We start from the raw sequence: 17,668 nt of genomic DNA, 5'->3' as shown, positions 1-17,668 counted from the left end.
TGCCTCTGTTTGCAAAGCATTCTGGGATTTTCTACCCCTCATTTTGAGTCTGCATCCGAGGGCAGATCATTTGGAGAGCTGTCTGGGAAATTAGATGACCACTACCCCTCAATCCCCTAAAGAAACGGGACACTCTAATCCTACAAGCGAGTGGGCTAAAGGAAGGATTAATGCCAAGTGGGGGAACTGGGATGGGTCAAAGTCTTGGTTTTGACAAAATCAGAACAAATCTGAGTGTGTGTTTGCTGGGTAGGGTCAGGCCCTGGTGTTTCAGTCCTGGGTTTCATTATTTTCCAAAGCTGTTTAAGTCAATCCACTGGACATTTCAGAAAATTCTTGAATACACTTCGTCTCCCATTCTTCCCTAATGCTTTATTTAAAACCAATGTTTGAAGCCACAGTATTCTCAGTCGTGGTCAGGTTTTGTGAGAGTAAAAGCACACCGCCTCCTCACCGCCTCACGCAGGTGTATAAAGTGGCCTCTCGCCGGATGCTTCCCCCGACCCTCTGTGATGACCCACCTTCGGCCCTCCTCTCTCTCTTAATGTTCCTGGTGATGTTATTCATCCGATCGCTGATGTTTCCAGGCATTCCTCATGTAACACCAGCACCAACCTGCCACCTCTCAGTGCTGCTCCCACGGCGTCCAACACCAAGCCCGGCTGCACCTCCTGCTCTCGCTCCCTTTCTCACTGTCAACGAGCTGTTATTGAAATATTTAGCACCCACTCCAGCACTTCCTTTCTTCTGCCTGGCTGGAAATATATTGGCTAGGCAATATAATGTGGAACTTTGCAGAGTGGAGGTGCTTTGAATTTAACTGTTAAGGACCTTTTTTCTAACGTTTGGCAGATGCACAGCCGAAGCCTGCCGCTCACCACCAAAGTAGTCTCAGCATATTGTTCCCTGAAAGATGATGCTATTATTCTGTCCACTGGAAAGAAGATTGGAGAGATAAGTGTCATTACCAGCCAGCTGGTGATCAAAGTCTATCCATTTCCATTTCATTTAAATCTCTTAGTGGCTGCTGATAGAGGCTTCAAATGCTAGTGTCCCCATCCATGGTTTCAGATCAATTCTCATCTCAGCTTCAGTGTTTTACTGGCCAGTGAACAATTCTCAGCTGCACTGCCGAATGCCGCAGGGAGGAATTGTTCGTTGCTCAAGAGGAATTGTTCACTGTTCAAGATATAACAATGGGGTTGGAGCAGAACAAACACACAAGGAGCGAGTCAGTGAAGCTCAACGCGTGTTCTGTGAAGCTGATGTAGGGATGCATGCGTGGCCTTGAGTTGTTAGCAATCCTTCAAACTGAATGCATCAATAATGTGACTGTGAAAATCATTATGGTGAACAGTCACCGAAAAAGATGCGACTTGGATCAACTGAAAAAAACAAACCTTTTTCGTCAAAATTGAAATTTTCTTGGCAATTTTTGAATAGTTCTCTCCATAAAACCCCTCATTTTTCCAGTTTAGTACCAGTTTTGCCCGACAGGTGGTGGTTGGATCTCATCCCAGCTGATATCAGGGGGGAGTTCATCAGCAGTTCATTGGAGGTCGATGTGTGTGGTGTGATGTGCTCCTTTATATGGTGCAATAATATCGCAACCCTTGGAAATACTACGTGACCCCACGCAAGCTGCTTTGGTGGCAGCTGCCCTGCAACTCAGGGTCGATGAAGCCTTCTGTCCTGCAGAAGCTTCAGGATCTCCTGGGAACCTGATATAAGTGGGTCATCTTGGTTTGCCCCACACTGTGACTCAACTGCTCTCCGATGCTTTGTGGATGCTGGTCTTGTAAATGAAACCCAGAACCAAAGCCAGGGGGTCAAACCTCTCAAGAACCAGGTCCACAGCCACGAAATAACCCCCTCCCTGGGAATCAGTGTTAATCATACAGCTGCCATCACCGGTGGAGCCTCCATTCAGCCTGCTTGGCTTGGATCCCTCCTGCATCACCAGTTCTCACCTGAGTCTGTTGTCCAGGGACTTTAACTGGTTTGTGTGACCAGTAAACCATGAAGAAGCCCCCCAGTCAGGCCTGGCTTCTGGCATTCTCATATGTCTTCTTTATTTAAATAAAAGGTTCTGCCAACCATTGTCAGGTAATCTGAGGGAATATACAGGAAGACATAGAGTCCAAATGTGATGAAATCATCTGTAAAATATGCACAGCATAACATTACATTTTTGGGTATGTTGAACATTATTGTTAAAAATCTCTGAACAAAACTGCAAAATAATCTTTTTCAGTTTCAGTTTGTCTCTTTTGACTGCGTTTTCCCATGTGAAGCGATAAGCTCCTTCACAGTTGCGTACACTAAATATGTTCTTTGTTTGGACTATTTGTAACTGTGATATTTTTTATATTTTTCATTCAATGTACTGTGAGGATGCTGGCTTGGTTTAAAGATAAGTTTGACTGCAAAACAGTTTTGTCAGCTGGAATGTGAAAATCTGGATGCTCAGTATCTCAGGACTGCAGGCTACATAGATAGAGGATGAGTTTTGAGAGGTGAAATCAATCATTAAGCATCTCTCTGCATGGAGGGTTAGTGACTTATAATAACCTATGGGGCAGCTAATGCCCACTACATTGGATTTAAGTGAGTATATTCATACCGAAGAGGAGTGATGTGCACAAATATGCATTCATATTTTGCAGATACATAGCATGATGGAGAGTAGACGGGGAAAGGAGTAAATCAACAGGAGTCAGCAACACAAATTGAATCCTAAAGGTCTTTATGTTACCTTAAAATATCCTAATTATGTTATCTATTTAGCGCTCTTTAAAAACAGTTTAATCACAAAAATAAAACCAAAACACAGACGCGTTGATGGAATCTATTAAGAAGACATTTTAACCCGACACACTGCTATGTGTGAATCTAACTGGATGGTGGTTTGTAAGGTGTCAGGAGCCACTGGTAAATTATTTGCTTCTTATTATAGTTTTCATGTTGTGGCAAGGTGACAAAAGTTCAATCTCTACATACATAAACTGAGATTATTGTCATGTGTGTATCTGTGCTGTTAAATTCCATCCATGAACATGACGGCCAATCAGAGTGATTCAGATGATGCTCAGTGATGTGGATAAATGTTGTACAGGAGATAAGACAGATTCCCTTGTGTGTAATTACAGACAAGAACTACCATGACACATACTGGGTATGTTTAGAAATATAGCATTGGCCATAATATAGAATAATGGGAATGATGTGATGCTGTGTGTGTCTCAGTCCTGACAGAGACGCCTTCCATCACTGTTATTGATCATCATCATCATCATCATCATCATCATCATCATCATCATCATCATCGTCATCATCATCATCATCATTGTTAGTGTTTATCTGACATTATTATCCGACCGGCGCCATCCCTTTTAGCATTCAGCATGACACCGCTCAGCATGACACCTACACCTGTGTGTAAACCTGCATGCAGGCTTAAACACACACTCATTCACATGAAAGAGTCCACAGAGTAAGCGAGGACTAATTTGGCTTCCTGTCCCGTCTTATGGGACTGTAAACGGATGTGCTGGCACTGCTGTAGTGTTGCTTTGATCAAGGCCCGTCGGACATGAGCAGCAGCATGTTGCACTGGGGATCCTCTGGGGAACACTCACAAACACAAAGAGAACTTTGAATTAAGACGTGATTGCGAGTGTTGGTGCGACTCTGTTGTAAGCAGATCATGTTTATCTGTACATCATAGCTTCTTCCTGTGTGTGAATGTATCTCGGATTGTTCGTAGCCAGAATTGCTTTGATTTGATGTGATAGTCTCGTCATTGTTGAAACTAAATTAGTGGAAAATGTGTGGGAGCAGCCAACGTTATCCACAGTTAACGGTTCAACTTCAGCCATGATTTGGTGCTTAAAGCCCAAAAGGATGATGGTGATGATTATCTGCTCTATTTAAAAGACTTTTTTGATTGTTGCAGGGAAATGTATGGCAGGACACGATAACATATACATGAATACAAAAAACATGTTCCTGACACCTCAGTGCATACTAAAAACTATGACGTTTCCTTTTCTGAACATCCCAGCCTGTATATCACGCAGCACGTTTGTCCTGCTTCTACTGTGAGCCTGCAGACAAATCTAACAGAGAACCTGAAGGGAGGATGAGAGCTGAAAATTCCTGCCTGACTCTATTATAGCCTCAAAGGCCCAGACTGTTTCTGTCAGAGCAGGCTAATGAATTGACAGTTCAATCTGCGCTCTCTCTCTTATTAAATGACCGTCTCTTGTCTCTCCCTTTACCCCTGAAAACTGTTCCTTAAATAGAATGAAAACGTGTCATAAATCTAAATAAATAGATGTGGGTCGATAATGATATCAGAAATGAAAATGTTGGGGTGCACCCATGAAATGCAGGGAAGCCTGCAAGCTACTTAAAACACTTGAATTCAACTGGCCTCTTATGTACCGGTAATGCACGCACACACACATCCACACACACACATGCGCGTGCACACGCACACACACACTCACATCATGATAATTACTCATAATTAAAAGCTCATCCCTCTCCGGTACCTCTGAACACCTCTGTGAGGAGTGATGATGTCAGAACCTGGAGGCAGAACTCAAATTATGTTCTGCTGCTGTAATAAGAAACGTTTCAACACTGACTTGTGTGACTGTAATCAGACAAAAATTATAAATAAATATGATAAAATATAAATAAAAATGAATAATTCCTGCAAGTGAGTAAATAACACTCCAATGACCTGATAGAGATATTGATCTGTATTATAACAGGTTAAATACATTTATTAATTCATCAGAAAGGCCCTGCATTGTTTTTCAGTAGAATTTTATTTTCCAAAAGCAGTCAGAGAAAAGTAATACAAGCCAGTCAAGTACAGTAAAAGAAATCCCCCAAAAAGGAAAGAAAAATAGGCTGATCCATAAAGATATATACAACAGCAAGTCTTTTTTGGTGTTGCGGTACCAGTGAATCACTCGACAAATGAGACAGATCAAAAACAAATGAGTAAATATGCATTTTCTTTGAATGGACAGAGAAGGATCTAAAAGTCAGCTAAGGCACACGTAGCCTCCCCGAAAAAATAGAACAGGGAAACATCAGTTTGGAGAAATTTGTGCAACAGTTGCTCAACATACATTCCAGTGAGAACAACAACAATCTGGCATGTGATTTTCTCTGAGAGGCGAAGAGGACACTGTTGTTGTCAAAGCTGTCCAGAAACACTGAACCAGGTTATGGATTTTCATCAATAAACACCATTAATTCACTTTCGGTGTCCAATTATTGACACTTAATAATTGACTGCCGTTTGACCACATCTGTATTTACATGTACAATACCTCTGAAACAATATTTTCAATACAAAATACTTATGTACATCTTCATTTGTTAATCATTTTGTTACAAAATAGGACTTTCACAATGAGTTACATTTATTTAATTTGCCTTTTTCCAAAATGGTCATCGAGCTTAAGTAATAATATGCATTGTGTGTAATTGTTCTTCGCACGGTGGCACTATGAGTTGTTAAGTGTAAAACAAAACAGAAAAGTCCTTTCCAGCTCCGGGACCAGGAGGGAAGGAGTGAAAGCAATTATAACCGACGCATCCGACAGAGAGGCAAGGTGAACTTGACATGAATGAAAAGTAATGTCTCTTAATTAGCCGGTGCAGAAACACTCACTTTGCACGTGTGGCGGCCGATCAATGTCAGTAATCACAGGTTGACCGCACTAATTGGCTGCAGATGAAACAAATTTCAAAGTAAAACAAATATGTGGTCATTATTTTCCAATGTCCACGGATTGTCTTGATGGCAGAAAAAGTACCTCAAATGTGCTGAAAGAGTACCAGAGACCCAATCTAATCAATGATACATTTGTCAATCAAGACACGATATAATACTCACTGAAAATTGTACATTATTGTCACAGCATGAAGATCACTACCACTCACTATCATTCTCAAACTTACAGGAACCATAAAACAGCAAAATAAAAGCACGGTTTCTCCTTCGATGTCCAGACGCTGTCCGACGTGAAGAGTGTCTTTGTTCACCTTCTCTGTTTGGTGGGGTTGTAAGGTAGCCGACCTGCGACCTCAAGTGTCGGGATGGTTCTCTCTTGAGATGCACTCGGCAAACAGCCGAGTCAGAAACCAAGACAAGGAGTCCTACTGAGACAGGACAACACTGACTAAAACACAGGTGCAGGGCCATAAAAAGGTAGAGTAGAAGTCTGGGGTGTTGGCCTTTGTAAATAAAGGCGGCTTTACAAAAAAATATTCATCATGCTGCCAAGGCAGCGTTGCAGTTATTTAGTCACTGACTAAAAATAGCAGTATTAATATAAACTTATAAATAAATAGCGATTTGTGGACTCACCCCGCTCATTCACACACGTATACCTCATGTAAATTTGTGTGCAACATAAAATGTCATTGAAATGACTGGCAGAAAGTTAAAAATGACTCTAAAGTACAAGGGTGAGAGTTTTAAGGTCAAGTCGACATTATTTGTGTTTCAAGTTTTGAGGCAGGTTGGTCAGAAAAACAAGAAGGATAAAACAATCCTTTCTTTGTCCTGTGCCTGTCACGACATCTGGGTTCGATTAAGCAGCCTGCCTCATGTGAACGTTAAGTCTTAAACGAATACAGTAAAACAAGCACAAATGCGGAATTTATAAATTTAGAACATTAAATTGTCTACATTTAATTTATGGTATAATCCAAATAGGTTTAATCATTCCGAGAAGGCCTCTTCATTTGCATTCCTCTTTTATTTTTTTCCATACTTACTAAATGCAGCTGCAGCAGATGCAGTTACACATCCTGATCAGGCACTGAACTGAAATAAATGGATTTTTTTTTACCTAGTCACAAGTTCAGAAACCTTGAAAGCGTTTCAGTTATATCATAATAATCATTTTGCTTCAGATCTCTCAAGTATCCTTTCACGTCATTTATGTTAAAATACAATAAAGCAGGCACGTTTCATCTCGGACCAGGCTACCTCCTCATACGTACGTCTTCCAGCTAAGGCCTTTTTTGCAGCCGAACTTCGTTCGCTGCCAGTGTTGATAACGGCTGCGCCCCACGCAGGGCTTCAAAAGCTGATTTTATAATTCAGTCAGCAGCAACATAAATGCTGCAACGTTTGATCACAGTAAAACTCTGCCATGAGAAGAAAAATAAATACACTGAGAAACCGAAATAGCAAAGCCAGCATAATCCCCCTAAAGGAGGGACCCCACGGGGAGATCTGAAAATCATTTTCCTCGTTTTCTGCCCAGATACCCTCAGCAACCTCCCCAAAAAATCTGTCTTTCCTTTTGTTTCCTTCTGCTTCCAAGGTGAAGGATGAACACAGTTGCTTCCTCTACCTGTAACAGACCTCTTAAATAAATAAAAATCAACAATGGATCTCTTGCGCCGTGGCCTCCTGTCCAGCTGGAGGCCTCGCTGCTACCTGATGCGCCCGTCTGCCCGCGGTGATCCCAGATGGGATTTGGGGTCAGGACTCAGAGAACTCCAAGGGTTCTTGGCACAGGCCTGCATGACGGGACAGGCGGTAAGGCCAACAGCGCACACGTCAGCCGCCTCCCACAACTCGCCAACCAGGCTGTCTATCCAAAGCTCAAGGTCCTGGCCGGACAGCGCCGCGTTCCTCTTGGCCTGCTCCACGTAGCCGAGGCTGACGGGGAGATTGAGCACGGGGTTGAGGCTGTGGAAACTCTGCTCCATGTAGCTGTTCTTGGCCGGCCCGTTGTGCAGCTTCAGCGTGTCCTCTGCAGGAAGAGACGGGTGTGCAGAAGGGTAAAAGAGGTGAAGGAAAAGGGAGAGAAGGACAAAAGGGAGACATGAGTGCTAAAATATCAAAGCAGTCAACGTGATGTGATTTATTCATACGCGAAATACTTTAACTGTTTATTAATTCGCTCAGATTGATTTTTATGTCCAGACTCTCTGATCCCATTCGTTGATGTGGTATTTCAACCCACTGCAAAACTGACTTTATTTTGGAGACAGACACAGACGCGACCTCACTCTTTCTTGCCATGAAGGTCACGCACCGGCAAGAAGACAGAAAACCTAAAACACTCAGCTGAAGCTGTAAAATTCCTCACTGGTCCTCTAAATCTGGAGCTAGCCATCCTGTCTGAGCACTACTGAGCAGACGTGGGTATTTTTCATGCACTGGTGACAGAAAGATGCAGGCAGACACGAGGTCCTCCACCAGGAGAGGAGATACGCAGTCTACGGCAGCTCGCTTTGCGGTGGCGGCGCAGTTATGAAGTCATGCATCGGTGCAAAGTTATGCAATCTGCATAATAATGTGTACATGCTTTTGTGTGTATGCATTGAGTTTGTACACCCCCTCATGTTGTAAAATACAAACGTCAGCCATGTATAAATTAAAAACTCACAGCTTAATCCAAATGTGATTAAAATGTAGCCCAAAAATCACATTACTGTCTCCCGCCAGACCTGAGATTGATTAAGTATGGAAATACACAGACTTGATAGATGCAGTGACTTTAATGAAGTTACTTCTGGTGGCAATTAGTAACTTATGGAAAGCAGCTCATGTGGCCACAAATAGCATTTAAAGTATATAAGTCATTAAAGTGTTTTCTGCTAAATGCTAAAATGTAGGTAGCTTTGAGCTACCAGTCATCCCAGACCAACCAGGGTACCGCTGGTTGCACTGAATTAACTAAGGGAGCATTAAATATCTTATTTTATATTTTCTGTAGCAATAAGAAAGTTGTGTTATTTGTAAGTTCTACTGTTGTGTAGCAGCTTCAGATATGAAATTATCGGAGTAAAACCGGCGTGTGATTTCAACTGTTAAATCCACTTGGTAATACTGATGTGTTTTTAAGACATCAAAGCCGGTTTTATTTTCACAGTTGTGTTGTTGCTTTTACTGAACTAAAGAGCCAATATTTTACCTTTATTAAAGTTATAATGGTGGAGTTAATGGTCATTCCAGGCTAGAACTAAATCACCGTATTGTCGCCGTGTTAGTGTTTTTGTTCATCATCATTTGCATCGATAAATCCCAAACAAACCATCAATCAATACGGCGTGTGCCGCATCGACTGTCTGCCGTCTCCACAAGATTCCACCAATGTTATTACTGACAGGGAAAACAACAAAACTAATAGATCACAGTGACATGGTTAAATTACTGGCAGACATATTTCTCCATCGGGAGGGCAGCAAATCACATAATGCAAACCTAAGCAGCCATAAAGCCGAGATGAATATTTAACTGACTGTCTCACAACGGAGCCTGGCCCCCGCTGAGACTCAGGTCAAAGACAAAAGCTGTAACTTTATTTGTTGTTTCTCCTCATCATTAAAGCAGCTCAGCGAGATTATTAAATGGAGAATGGTGTGATTACGTCGAAGCCAGTGTCTGAATCCTCCTGTGGCTTTCGGAGCAAACTGACTGCGTGCGCTCCAGAACAATGCCGCCTTGCCCGTTATCCATGCTGGCTGACTGATTTAATGGTGCCATTGTTTATGGAGGGCTAAGTGCGCTGTTGTTTAACACTCTGTTCAGTGTGTATAAGCAGCTCACCGGGTTATTAAGGGTAACTTGATGACAAACAGCCAGTCTGCAGAGGCCCACCGGCCAGATCAGAAACAACATCAATGCAAATACAAGCGAGTGCAGATTTTTAAGAAGTACAGTTTACAAACTGTACTGTAGGTATCTGTAGTGAAAACACTGAAGACCTCTAACACGATGTTTTAATAATTTAAGGTATTATTATGACAAAGATCAATCTAGTTAAATCAATCTATTTACCACCCTGAGTAATTTTGAATTATTTCCTCAATGGGCCCTAAACCTTATTTTTCTGTGAACAACTTTCTTGTCCAAATGAACTAGAAATAATCATGACCTTTGATCAATAGAAGACCGAACAAACTCGACCACTGATTAAAATCAAGTCAATAACAGCAACTTTAAATGAAATCACACTAGGTATGTAATGTTTCCCCCCATTTTATGAAAACCGTGCAGTCCTAATCAGCCTCGGCCGCCGACCGGTCCCTGACACCATTAGTGCAGTTTTTAGTTGAGATCCGCTGTCAGTTCAACTGTGTGGCTGCCAGCATGGTGGACGCCCTGAGCTGATTAGGCCTTGATAAAATACCTTTATATTTATGTTGGGACCCAAATTAAAGAATAAAAATGTTCTGGCACCGCAGCCAATAAATGTCAGACAATAATAGAGGAACTCACTAGTGCATATCAGACAATATAACACAAACAGGGCAATGTCACCAGTAATCCACCGCAGACTAACGTCTCCCTGACCTTGTCGGATGGGCTGGTGCTTCTTGAAAGCCGACGGTGCAACCAGAAAGCGCATCTCCGCCACGGGGCTCCAGTGGTGCAGGATGCGGACGCTCCACACGCCGGGCCGCAGGGGCTGGTTTAGCGGCGGGCGATAGTGGGTGAACTCGGCAACGCCGTCTATCATGATGTCGTAGGTGGCCGCGATGACGTTGGTGGGATCAATCCACACCACTGTGACGGTGATGTTAGTGCCTTTACTCCACTTCTGCATGGCCACCGTCTCGTCCATGGGACCCATTAGGCCGCCAAAGTTTCGGAACATGCGTTCTTTGGCGTCCCAATCGGTGCCGATCTGAAAACCGTAGAAGAAAAAAAGGAAATGAGAAGGAGAGGAAACAGGGAAATGGGGTAGAGGGGATGAGGGTATATAAATTCACAGTCTACAGAGGAAAATTCTCTAAGAATGGATTGTGGCTGCTGATGGCTACATGAATTGCGAACCACCTGCAATTGCTATCCGCCTCAGCTCAAGGTCTGATTCACAAAAGATATTGAGCTGATTAAATAGCGCCACAAACATGCCGATAAAATTTTGCAGCTTGGTGGAATTTGCCTTTGATTTGCATCTGATAGCAATTATTCATGTGGCAAATGCACAGAGTGAAATGACTGCTGACGGCAGCAGAGAGGAGAAAAAACGGAGGAAGACGGTCTCGAATCAGCCAATACCAGGAAGGAGAGAAGACCAGAGAGGGAGGTACACTCTGCTTAATTCCATTCAGGAGTGACTCCACACAGCAACAGTGAAGAATTACTTTATTGAAATGTAAGGATTGTAACTATAACTGCTGCATCAATGTAAAGAGCCTTAGAGACTGTTATAGATCCCTATTTAAAAATAAACAACAACAAGCCTATAATGCCTGTGACTGAAGTTCCAGCAGCCATCTTTCATTTAAAAAAAAGAGGTCAGAACAGTCATGAAAACCAAAAATAATTAAATGAATGAAAAGTGTTTAATCCTTTGTTCCTGTTGCTGGTTGGATGTAATTTTACTTCCTTTCTAGTCTAATTGGCAGATCTAGTGAGTCAAGCATTCATTCTTTTGTCTCATCTATCTGTGGCTGGACTACAGCTTTGTGCTTTTAAAGTTAATGCATCGCACGTAGGATTTTGACATTATACCAATAAGGATGATAAATGTGAAATATCCGCAGCATCACACGGAGCCCTCTTCCCTGTAGCAGCATGCAACCGTTAGGGCTGTATTGCAATAAGGCTCATTTACTTTGTTGGCTCATGAGCCAAATGTATGTATTTTTACCTAATTGAAATAAATGCAAATAGCACCAGGGTGTCATTCTCATTGTTTGCAGGTGCTTGGCTGCCTCTCCAGCTGCTTAAAGCTGCAGCTGCAGAAAAACTACAATTGAACCCCCAGAGCATGGAGATCATGAATAAGTAACACGCTGCGCACACGCATCATCGTCTGACCACATTATTAGGATAACCCATATGTGTACTGAATTATGATAGAAGATAATCAGCATGCATTTTTCATCAAAGAGCAACCCCACCCCCACTCTAGTTCCATCATATTACAATGAACAGGAACTGGTTGATTATGTTTGAGTCTATTTCCGCCCATTTATGCTTAAGACTGTCTTTGGCAATCATGACAAGACCAGGGACCGAAGAAGTCATTCGAACTGCCCCCCCCCCATACCCCCCTTCCGCCACAACAGACATGAAAGCTACACATACTGGCATCATGTCAAGACACAAACACCCCAATCTGCATTCTGCAAACCTTAATAAATATAAGGTTTCATGGCTTAGCCGACTTATTTTTAGAACCTGAATGTGAAAATATAAGAAAGAATAACAAAGACAAATACATCTCAGGTGAATTATGGGATATCCGGTGCCAAAGGCTGCAGAAAATAAGACTAATTGCCATCCCACCACACACTGGAGGATTGCCAGTGGAACAATGAGCCGATTTAAGATGATTATATCCCATGAGCTTTCATAATTAACAGTCAGCACACACGTGTCAGTAGGTGTGTTTGTTTGAGTGAACCGAGCTTTACAGGTTCTGATCCCACCGACGCTCCACTGAAATGATATATAGCAAAAAAATGAGAAGGAAGGCACAGAAGGCGATATGCTTTCAACGGCTTCCTTGTGGTCGAGCATGCCAAACCAAACCAAAGAGGTGAGATGTTTATATGTGTGTGTGTGTGTGTGTGTGTGTGTGTGTGCGTGTGCGTGCTCACCGGGTTGCATGGTATGCAAAATGAGATGCGGTGCGGTCAAGATTGATGGGTTAGATTGGGTGATAGAGAAGGAGGCAAAACACATGCACAAATACACACACACAAATGCACACACACACATACACACACACACACGCACACACACACACACACACACACACACACACACACACACACACACACACACACACACACACACACGGTCACTGACAGTGAAATATGTCGGGGCGTTGGCAGAAATATGAGCTCGCTGGCGGCTTTAGGAAGCGCTCATCCTTACAATGGTAGCTGATTAACATGGCCTCACCCCACTGGACGATCAATGGCTGACTGGAACTTACTCGTTATTACACCCTTGGAGAGTTGAAATTGTGATGTGCAACATAAATGAGGACGTGTGTGCATGTTTGTCTCGGCCATCTGTAAAAGACACCGCGCTCCATTATCGGACTGACCTCTGCCATTCCTGCCCCTCGGACCTCGGTGGTTCTTTTTTTTAAATGACTAATCAACTTCCTTGTCTGGCACTTCTGTAGCTCATTATTTTATTCAAGGCTGACCACCTGGCACGCGTACACCCACCCCCATTGATTGGCAGCACTCTCATCCTAAGCCTCAGGAAAGAAAAATGAAGGAAGTATTGATGGAAGAATCCCACTATAATCCAGTGAAAGAGAAAAGTGACTCAAGTGCTGAGAGGGAGATTCTGACAAGTGGATAGGAGGCGTTCGCTCCTGCCTGCTTGCATGAGTTTCATTCAGGACGACCTGCAGTCAATGTTCCACTTTATGGAGCAATATCCGATCAAATGATTGGAAAGATCGTAATGGTACACAAAGGCAAAGGTAGAAAAATTAAAACAAACTAAAAGCTCCCTTCCCACCTTAGTTTCACCTTAAATGTGGTAATTACTCTTTTCTCAATCTAGATGATTCTACCTGCAGGTGATAGACAAACCCACCAGTGGTGAGAACCATTTTCCTCCAGCAGGAAAGTGGGTCAAACAGGGATTAACTTGCGACCCATTTCATCCTGCGCCTGTAGCGTAGCCACCTCCACACTCAACCTGTCCCTCACTGCTTCCACCCATCGAGCTCTGGCCAGCGTCATATCAAGGCTTCTGAGCATTCGCCAAGTCGTAGACCGATGTCTGTCTTTCACTTTAAAACCTCGCTTTTGTTCTTCTAACACCCATCTGGCAATCTCAACTGTGCTTTACCCCCATTTTTCAATAACTGCCATCTCTCTGCTGTCCTGCCTCCTCACATTTTTCACTTCCTTAATCAATATATGGAATTTCTGTTCATAAACAGGAATCAATAATGATTGCTGCTCATTTTAGCAGCTTTAACCCTCATTTATTGATTAATGCTGACCTGGTAGAAAGAGGGATTCTCACCTGATAATGACTCACACACACACACTTTACAAATATTACATCATTCATTTACTGCTCAATTCCCTGTGTGACCTCATAGGAAATAAAACTCCAGCATCTCATAATTCACGACTATTTCATTTCTTCCTTCTGACCCTGTGACCCTGAAACCTTTTCTTCACCTCCTCCTCTTGCCCACACTAACACCTCCATTAAAGAAAGAGGGGTCAAATTGATACGGCGGCAGTATGGCTGGCCCCGCTTCGAACCAGGGGGCACAAACGTCCCTCAAGGCTCCATTCAGGGGTTTATTAGTGGGAGGAATCGAGCATAGCGGCTCACCAGGAGTAGCAGAGCACCGCCAGGAGATCCCATTTACACGACTCAGAGGCTGAGGGTGAGATGGGTTGATGCTGGGATGTGATGTAGACGGTGAGTCGTTCGTCTGCAATGTGCCACCAGAGAGCTGAGCGATGCAGTCGTGTGGAAAATCTGTAAAATGTGTTCGTTCTCTGGGTCCTCTAAGGGTTCTCCAGCTTCCTCACACCTCCAAAAACATGCAGCTTCGGTGAACTTGTCACACCAGTGTGAGTAGTTGTCTGTCTCTCATATGGTTTCATGAGTTGGCGTCTCATTTGGGGTGTACCCTGCATTTCGCCCGTATAACTTCCCATGACTCACAAAGCAGATGACGGGTTGAAGACGAGATGAGTCTGATCACGATGGATTGATGGATATGTTCATTCTTATTGAGAGCCTTGGTTAAAAAAGATCTACCCACTAACAAGAGCTCACAAAAGAACATGTTACACGTTTGTTGGAAGTATGACGCTGGAACAGCTGAGCGTGCTATTTACCCTCCTGCAAGCTAAACTAACCGGCTGCTGGCAGCTGCTTCATTTTTATTGTACATTTTAGAGCTGTATTTATCGTTGCATCTAGCTCTGAGCAAAAAATAAATAAAAATATGTGTAAATGCCAAAATGTGCCTTTGTTAAAGCTGCCGATACAAATGTGGTACATTGTTAGCGTGTTTGTCTGTATTATGTTGTGTAGCTACGGGTCATGCGGGACAAGAAGTGGAGACGAAATTAGCATTTTGAAAATACGAGAAATACAAATGAGATGAGACACAACTCCGACGTTGTTTCCCTGAAGCTGAAGTCTTTCTTCAGCGCTAACCTGAGGTGAAATACTAACTTTAACTGTGTTGTAAGTGTCTCTGCACTAAATCATGCAATAAATAGCCTATAAATGCAGCAGGGAGGCGGCAGCAGAGGAGTGAAAAGAAACACATATCTGTCTTCTTTTATATCCAAAGGAGAAAAAGAAAGACATTGTTAAGCCAACCATATGGTTTTATCTGGCAAACTCCAGTATAATGACTCATATCTGTTGAGTTGTCAGGAGGCCTCCAGCCCACCGCCGTGACGTTAAGCTCTCTCTGCGCTCCTTTCGGAACGACAGATGGGTTGAACTGATTGACTGACAGCCGCTGCTTCTTCTGGCTGAGCATCTAGATAAAATCCAGACCTCACATCACCTCTCTGTTGCGGACAGGCCACACACACACACACACACACACACACACACACACACACACACCTGGTTTTGGCGAGAGAGGCTAGAATGGCCCGTTTGGAATGTCGTCTGTGGATATTTTTTGTTTCCTGCGGAGACGTGCGTGACGACCCTGAGAAAGAAGCTAAAACTTCCATTTTATCCTTATTAAAAAAAGACTCTGTGGCTGTCACATCATAGCCAAACTGTTCTGTCCTGAACAGGCATAGTGGTAAACAGAAACACAGATTAACATAACGAGACAATCAGGAGAAGCATTTTAGTGTGAAGGTGAGAAGACGTTCTATTAGGAAACAACAAATAAGCAGCGCACAAAGCGCTCATCCCCATAAACTACGATGAATTCAATCAATTTACATTTTACAAGGCCATTACAGGCGCCGGTTTAATTGCGTGGAGATGCGCAGCTACGAGTCTTGGCAAGGTCGCCATAGCAATGACTATAAGGTCATGGTGACAATGAGCTGTATATCTCACCACTAATTATAGGCACCATTTAGAAATAACTATGTGGTGCTCAGGGTTTTAATGGAACCCATTCCCAGACAATGGCTAACAGGTTTGTGATTTTTTTTTTCTTCTGTTTTGTGACTCATGCCAAACAAGTGACTTAAATGCAAATGAAAAATAAATGCAAAGACAATCTGCGGACTCACCTCGGCTAACTGCAGCCTGCTGAACGTGCTGCCTGGAGGGGTGGTAAGTTTGAAGTTCTTTTTGGGCGCCACCCAGGTTTCCATCGTCTCCAGCTTGTTAGTGGCCAGATTGGTAGCGTGATGCTTGACCAGGTAGCCCTGGAACTGGTCTGACTGGAAGTAGAGATGCACCGACACCGGGTGGCCCATGGGGAAGTACCTGACGGAGAGAGATCCCATTAAAAAAACAAACTGACTAGCTAACTCCATCAGGATAACATCTGGAACCTGGCTCGGGCATGCTAATGCGGCTGGATGCTAATATATGCACAGCGTGACGATAAGCGAGGAGACGATGTGTGACATGCTGGACAAGAATTCAATGACCTTTAACAGAAAACCAATTGTTGGCAGACGGATATCAACCACGCTGATCGTTTTCATTAAGGATTACTCCCAGCTGCGGCGCCGACAAACCGGCGGTAAGGATGTCCATGCATACTTGATGCTCATACGGTTATTACAGTAAACCAAAGACGGGTAATGGATTTATGATCAGTTTATTAAACACCAGAGAGAACTTCTAAGGAGGCAAATGGTGTATCTTCTATGCTGAGCGGGATGGAGACCTCCACACCGTTCTGCCGGCGGCAGGAAACCACAGAGCGGCTCCTGAGGCTGCACTGGCAGCAGATCCAGACTGAACACACACACACACACACGCACACGCACACGCACACACACAACTAAACACACATCACAAGTCTGCAGAGCAGCGCTGCACAGGGCAACCCAGTCAGCTGTAGCCAATGAAGGACTTGCCCTCTGAATAGTCTGTTGTTTGTTTGTGTACCCCCTCATACATGGCAGGGTGGAGGGGTGTGTATGTGTGTGTGTGTGGGGGGGGGGGTCAGGGCAGCCGGCATGAGTGACTTCTGGAAAAAACAAATGGGGGCCAGGGTGGGCACTGCTGGGAAACACTTCCCAGCTGCTCCCTGCACACATCCTGATTCCTTCTCCTTCTCATCCTGTTGTTTCTCTCAATTTGTCTTGAAGCCATCCTCTCTTACACACACAAACACACACAAAGACACACAAACAAACACACAGACATTCCCAAATGCCCACAGCCTAATCAGTATTCCTCTAAAGGACTAGGAGTCAACCCAGTTTGGTAAATGCTACCCCGGAAAGCAGAACAGCAAATATTTAGACCTACAGGGATGGCTGAACACACTCCCTCTCCTCCTTGTACCTTTCTCCTCTTACTGCTGATCTGTCTGCTTTCTCCTCTTTGCTCCCCCTCTACTTCCCTCTACTCCTCCTGTTTTCTTTCCTCACCGTCCGTTCTCATCCCCCTTTCGCCCCGTCTTTCCCAATAGAGACGTGGCTGTCAGGGCGGGAGGTGGCGAGGAGGGGGAAGGAGCTCAGTCTGTACAGAAGTTCCATTCAGGCTTTTCCTTCACAG

General features: G+C 43.6%; 1 protein-coding gene across 1 annotated transcript in view; it reads right to left on the bottom strand.

The window, feature by feature from the left end:
• Nucleotides 1–4,825: 4,825 nt before the first annotated feature.
• Nucleotides 4,826–17,668, bottom strand: part of xylt1 (xylosyltransferase I) — a 62,610-nt gene continuing 49,767 nt past the window's right edge. Inside the window, exons 9-11 of the mRNA XM_068322585.1 lie at nucleotides 16,222–16,420; nucleotides 10,346–10,679; nucleotides 4,826–7,796 (exon numbers count right to left, since the gene is read on the bottom strand). Of these exons, the coding sequence (XP_068178686.1) occupies nucleotides 7,474–7,796; nucleotides 10,346–10,679; nucleotides 16,222–16,420 (856 nt within the window). The 3' untranslated portion in view covers nucleotides 4,826–7,473. The remainder of the gene's footprint in view (nucleotides 7,797–10,345; nucleotides 10,680–16,221; nucleotides 16,421–17,668) is intronic.

The sequence above is a fragment of the Antennarius striatus genome, chromosome 8 (assembly GCF_040054535.1).
Source record: "Antennarius striatus isolate MH-2024 chromosome 8, ASM4005453v1, whole genome shotgun sequence".
Taxonomy (NCBI): domain Eukaryota; kingdom Metazoa; phylum Chordata; class Actinopteri; order Lophiiformes; family Antennariidae; genus Antennarius; species Antennarius striatus.
This window is presented reverse-complemented; position numbering and strand designations above follow the sequence as displayed.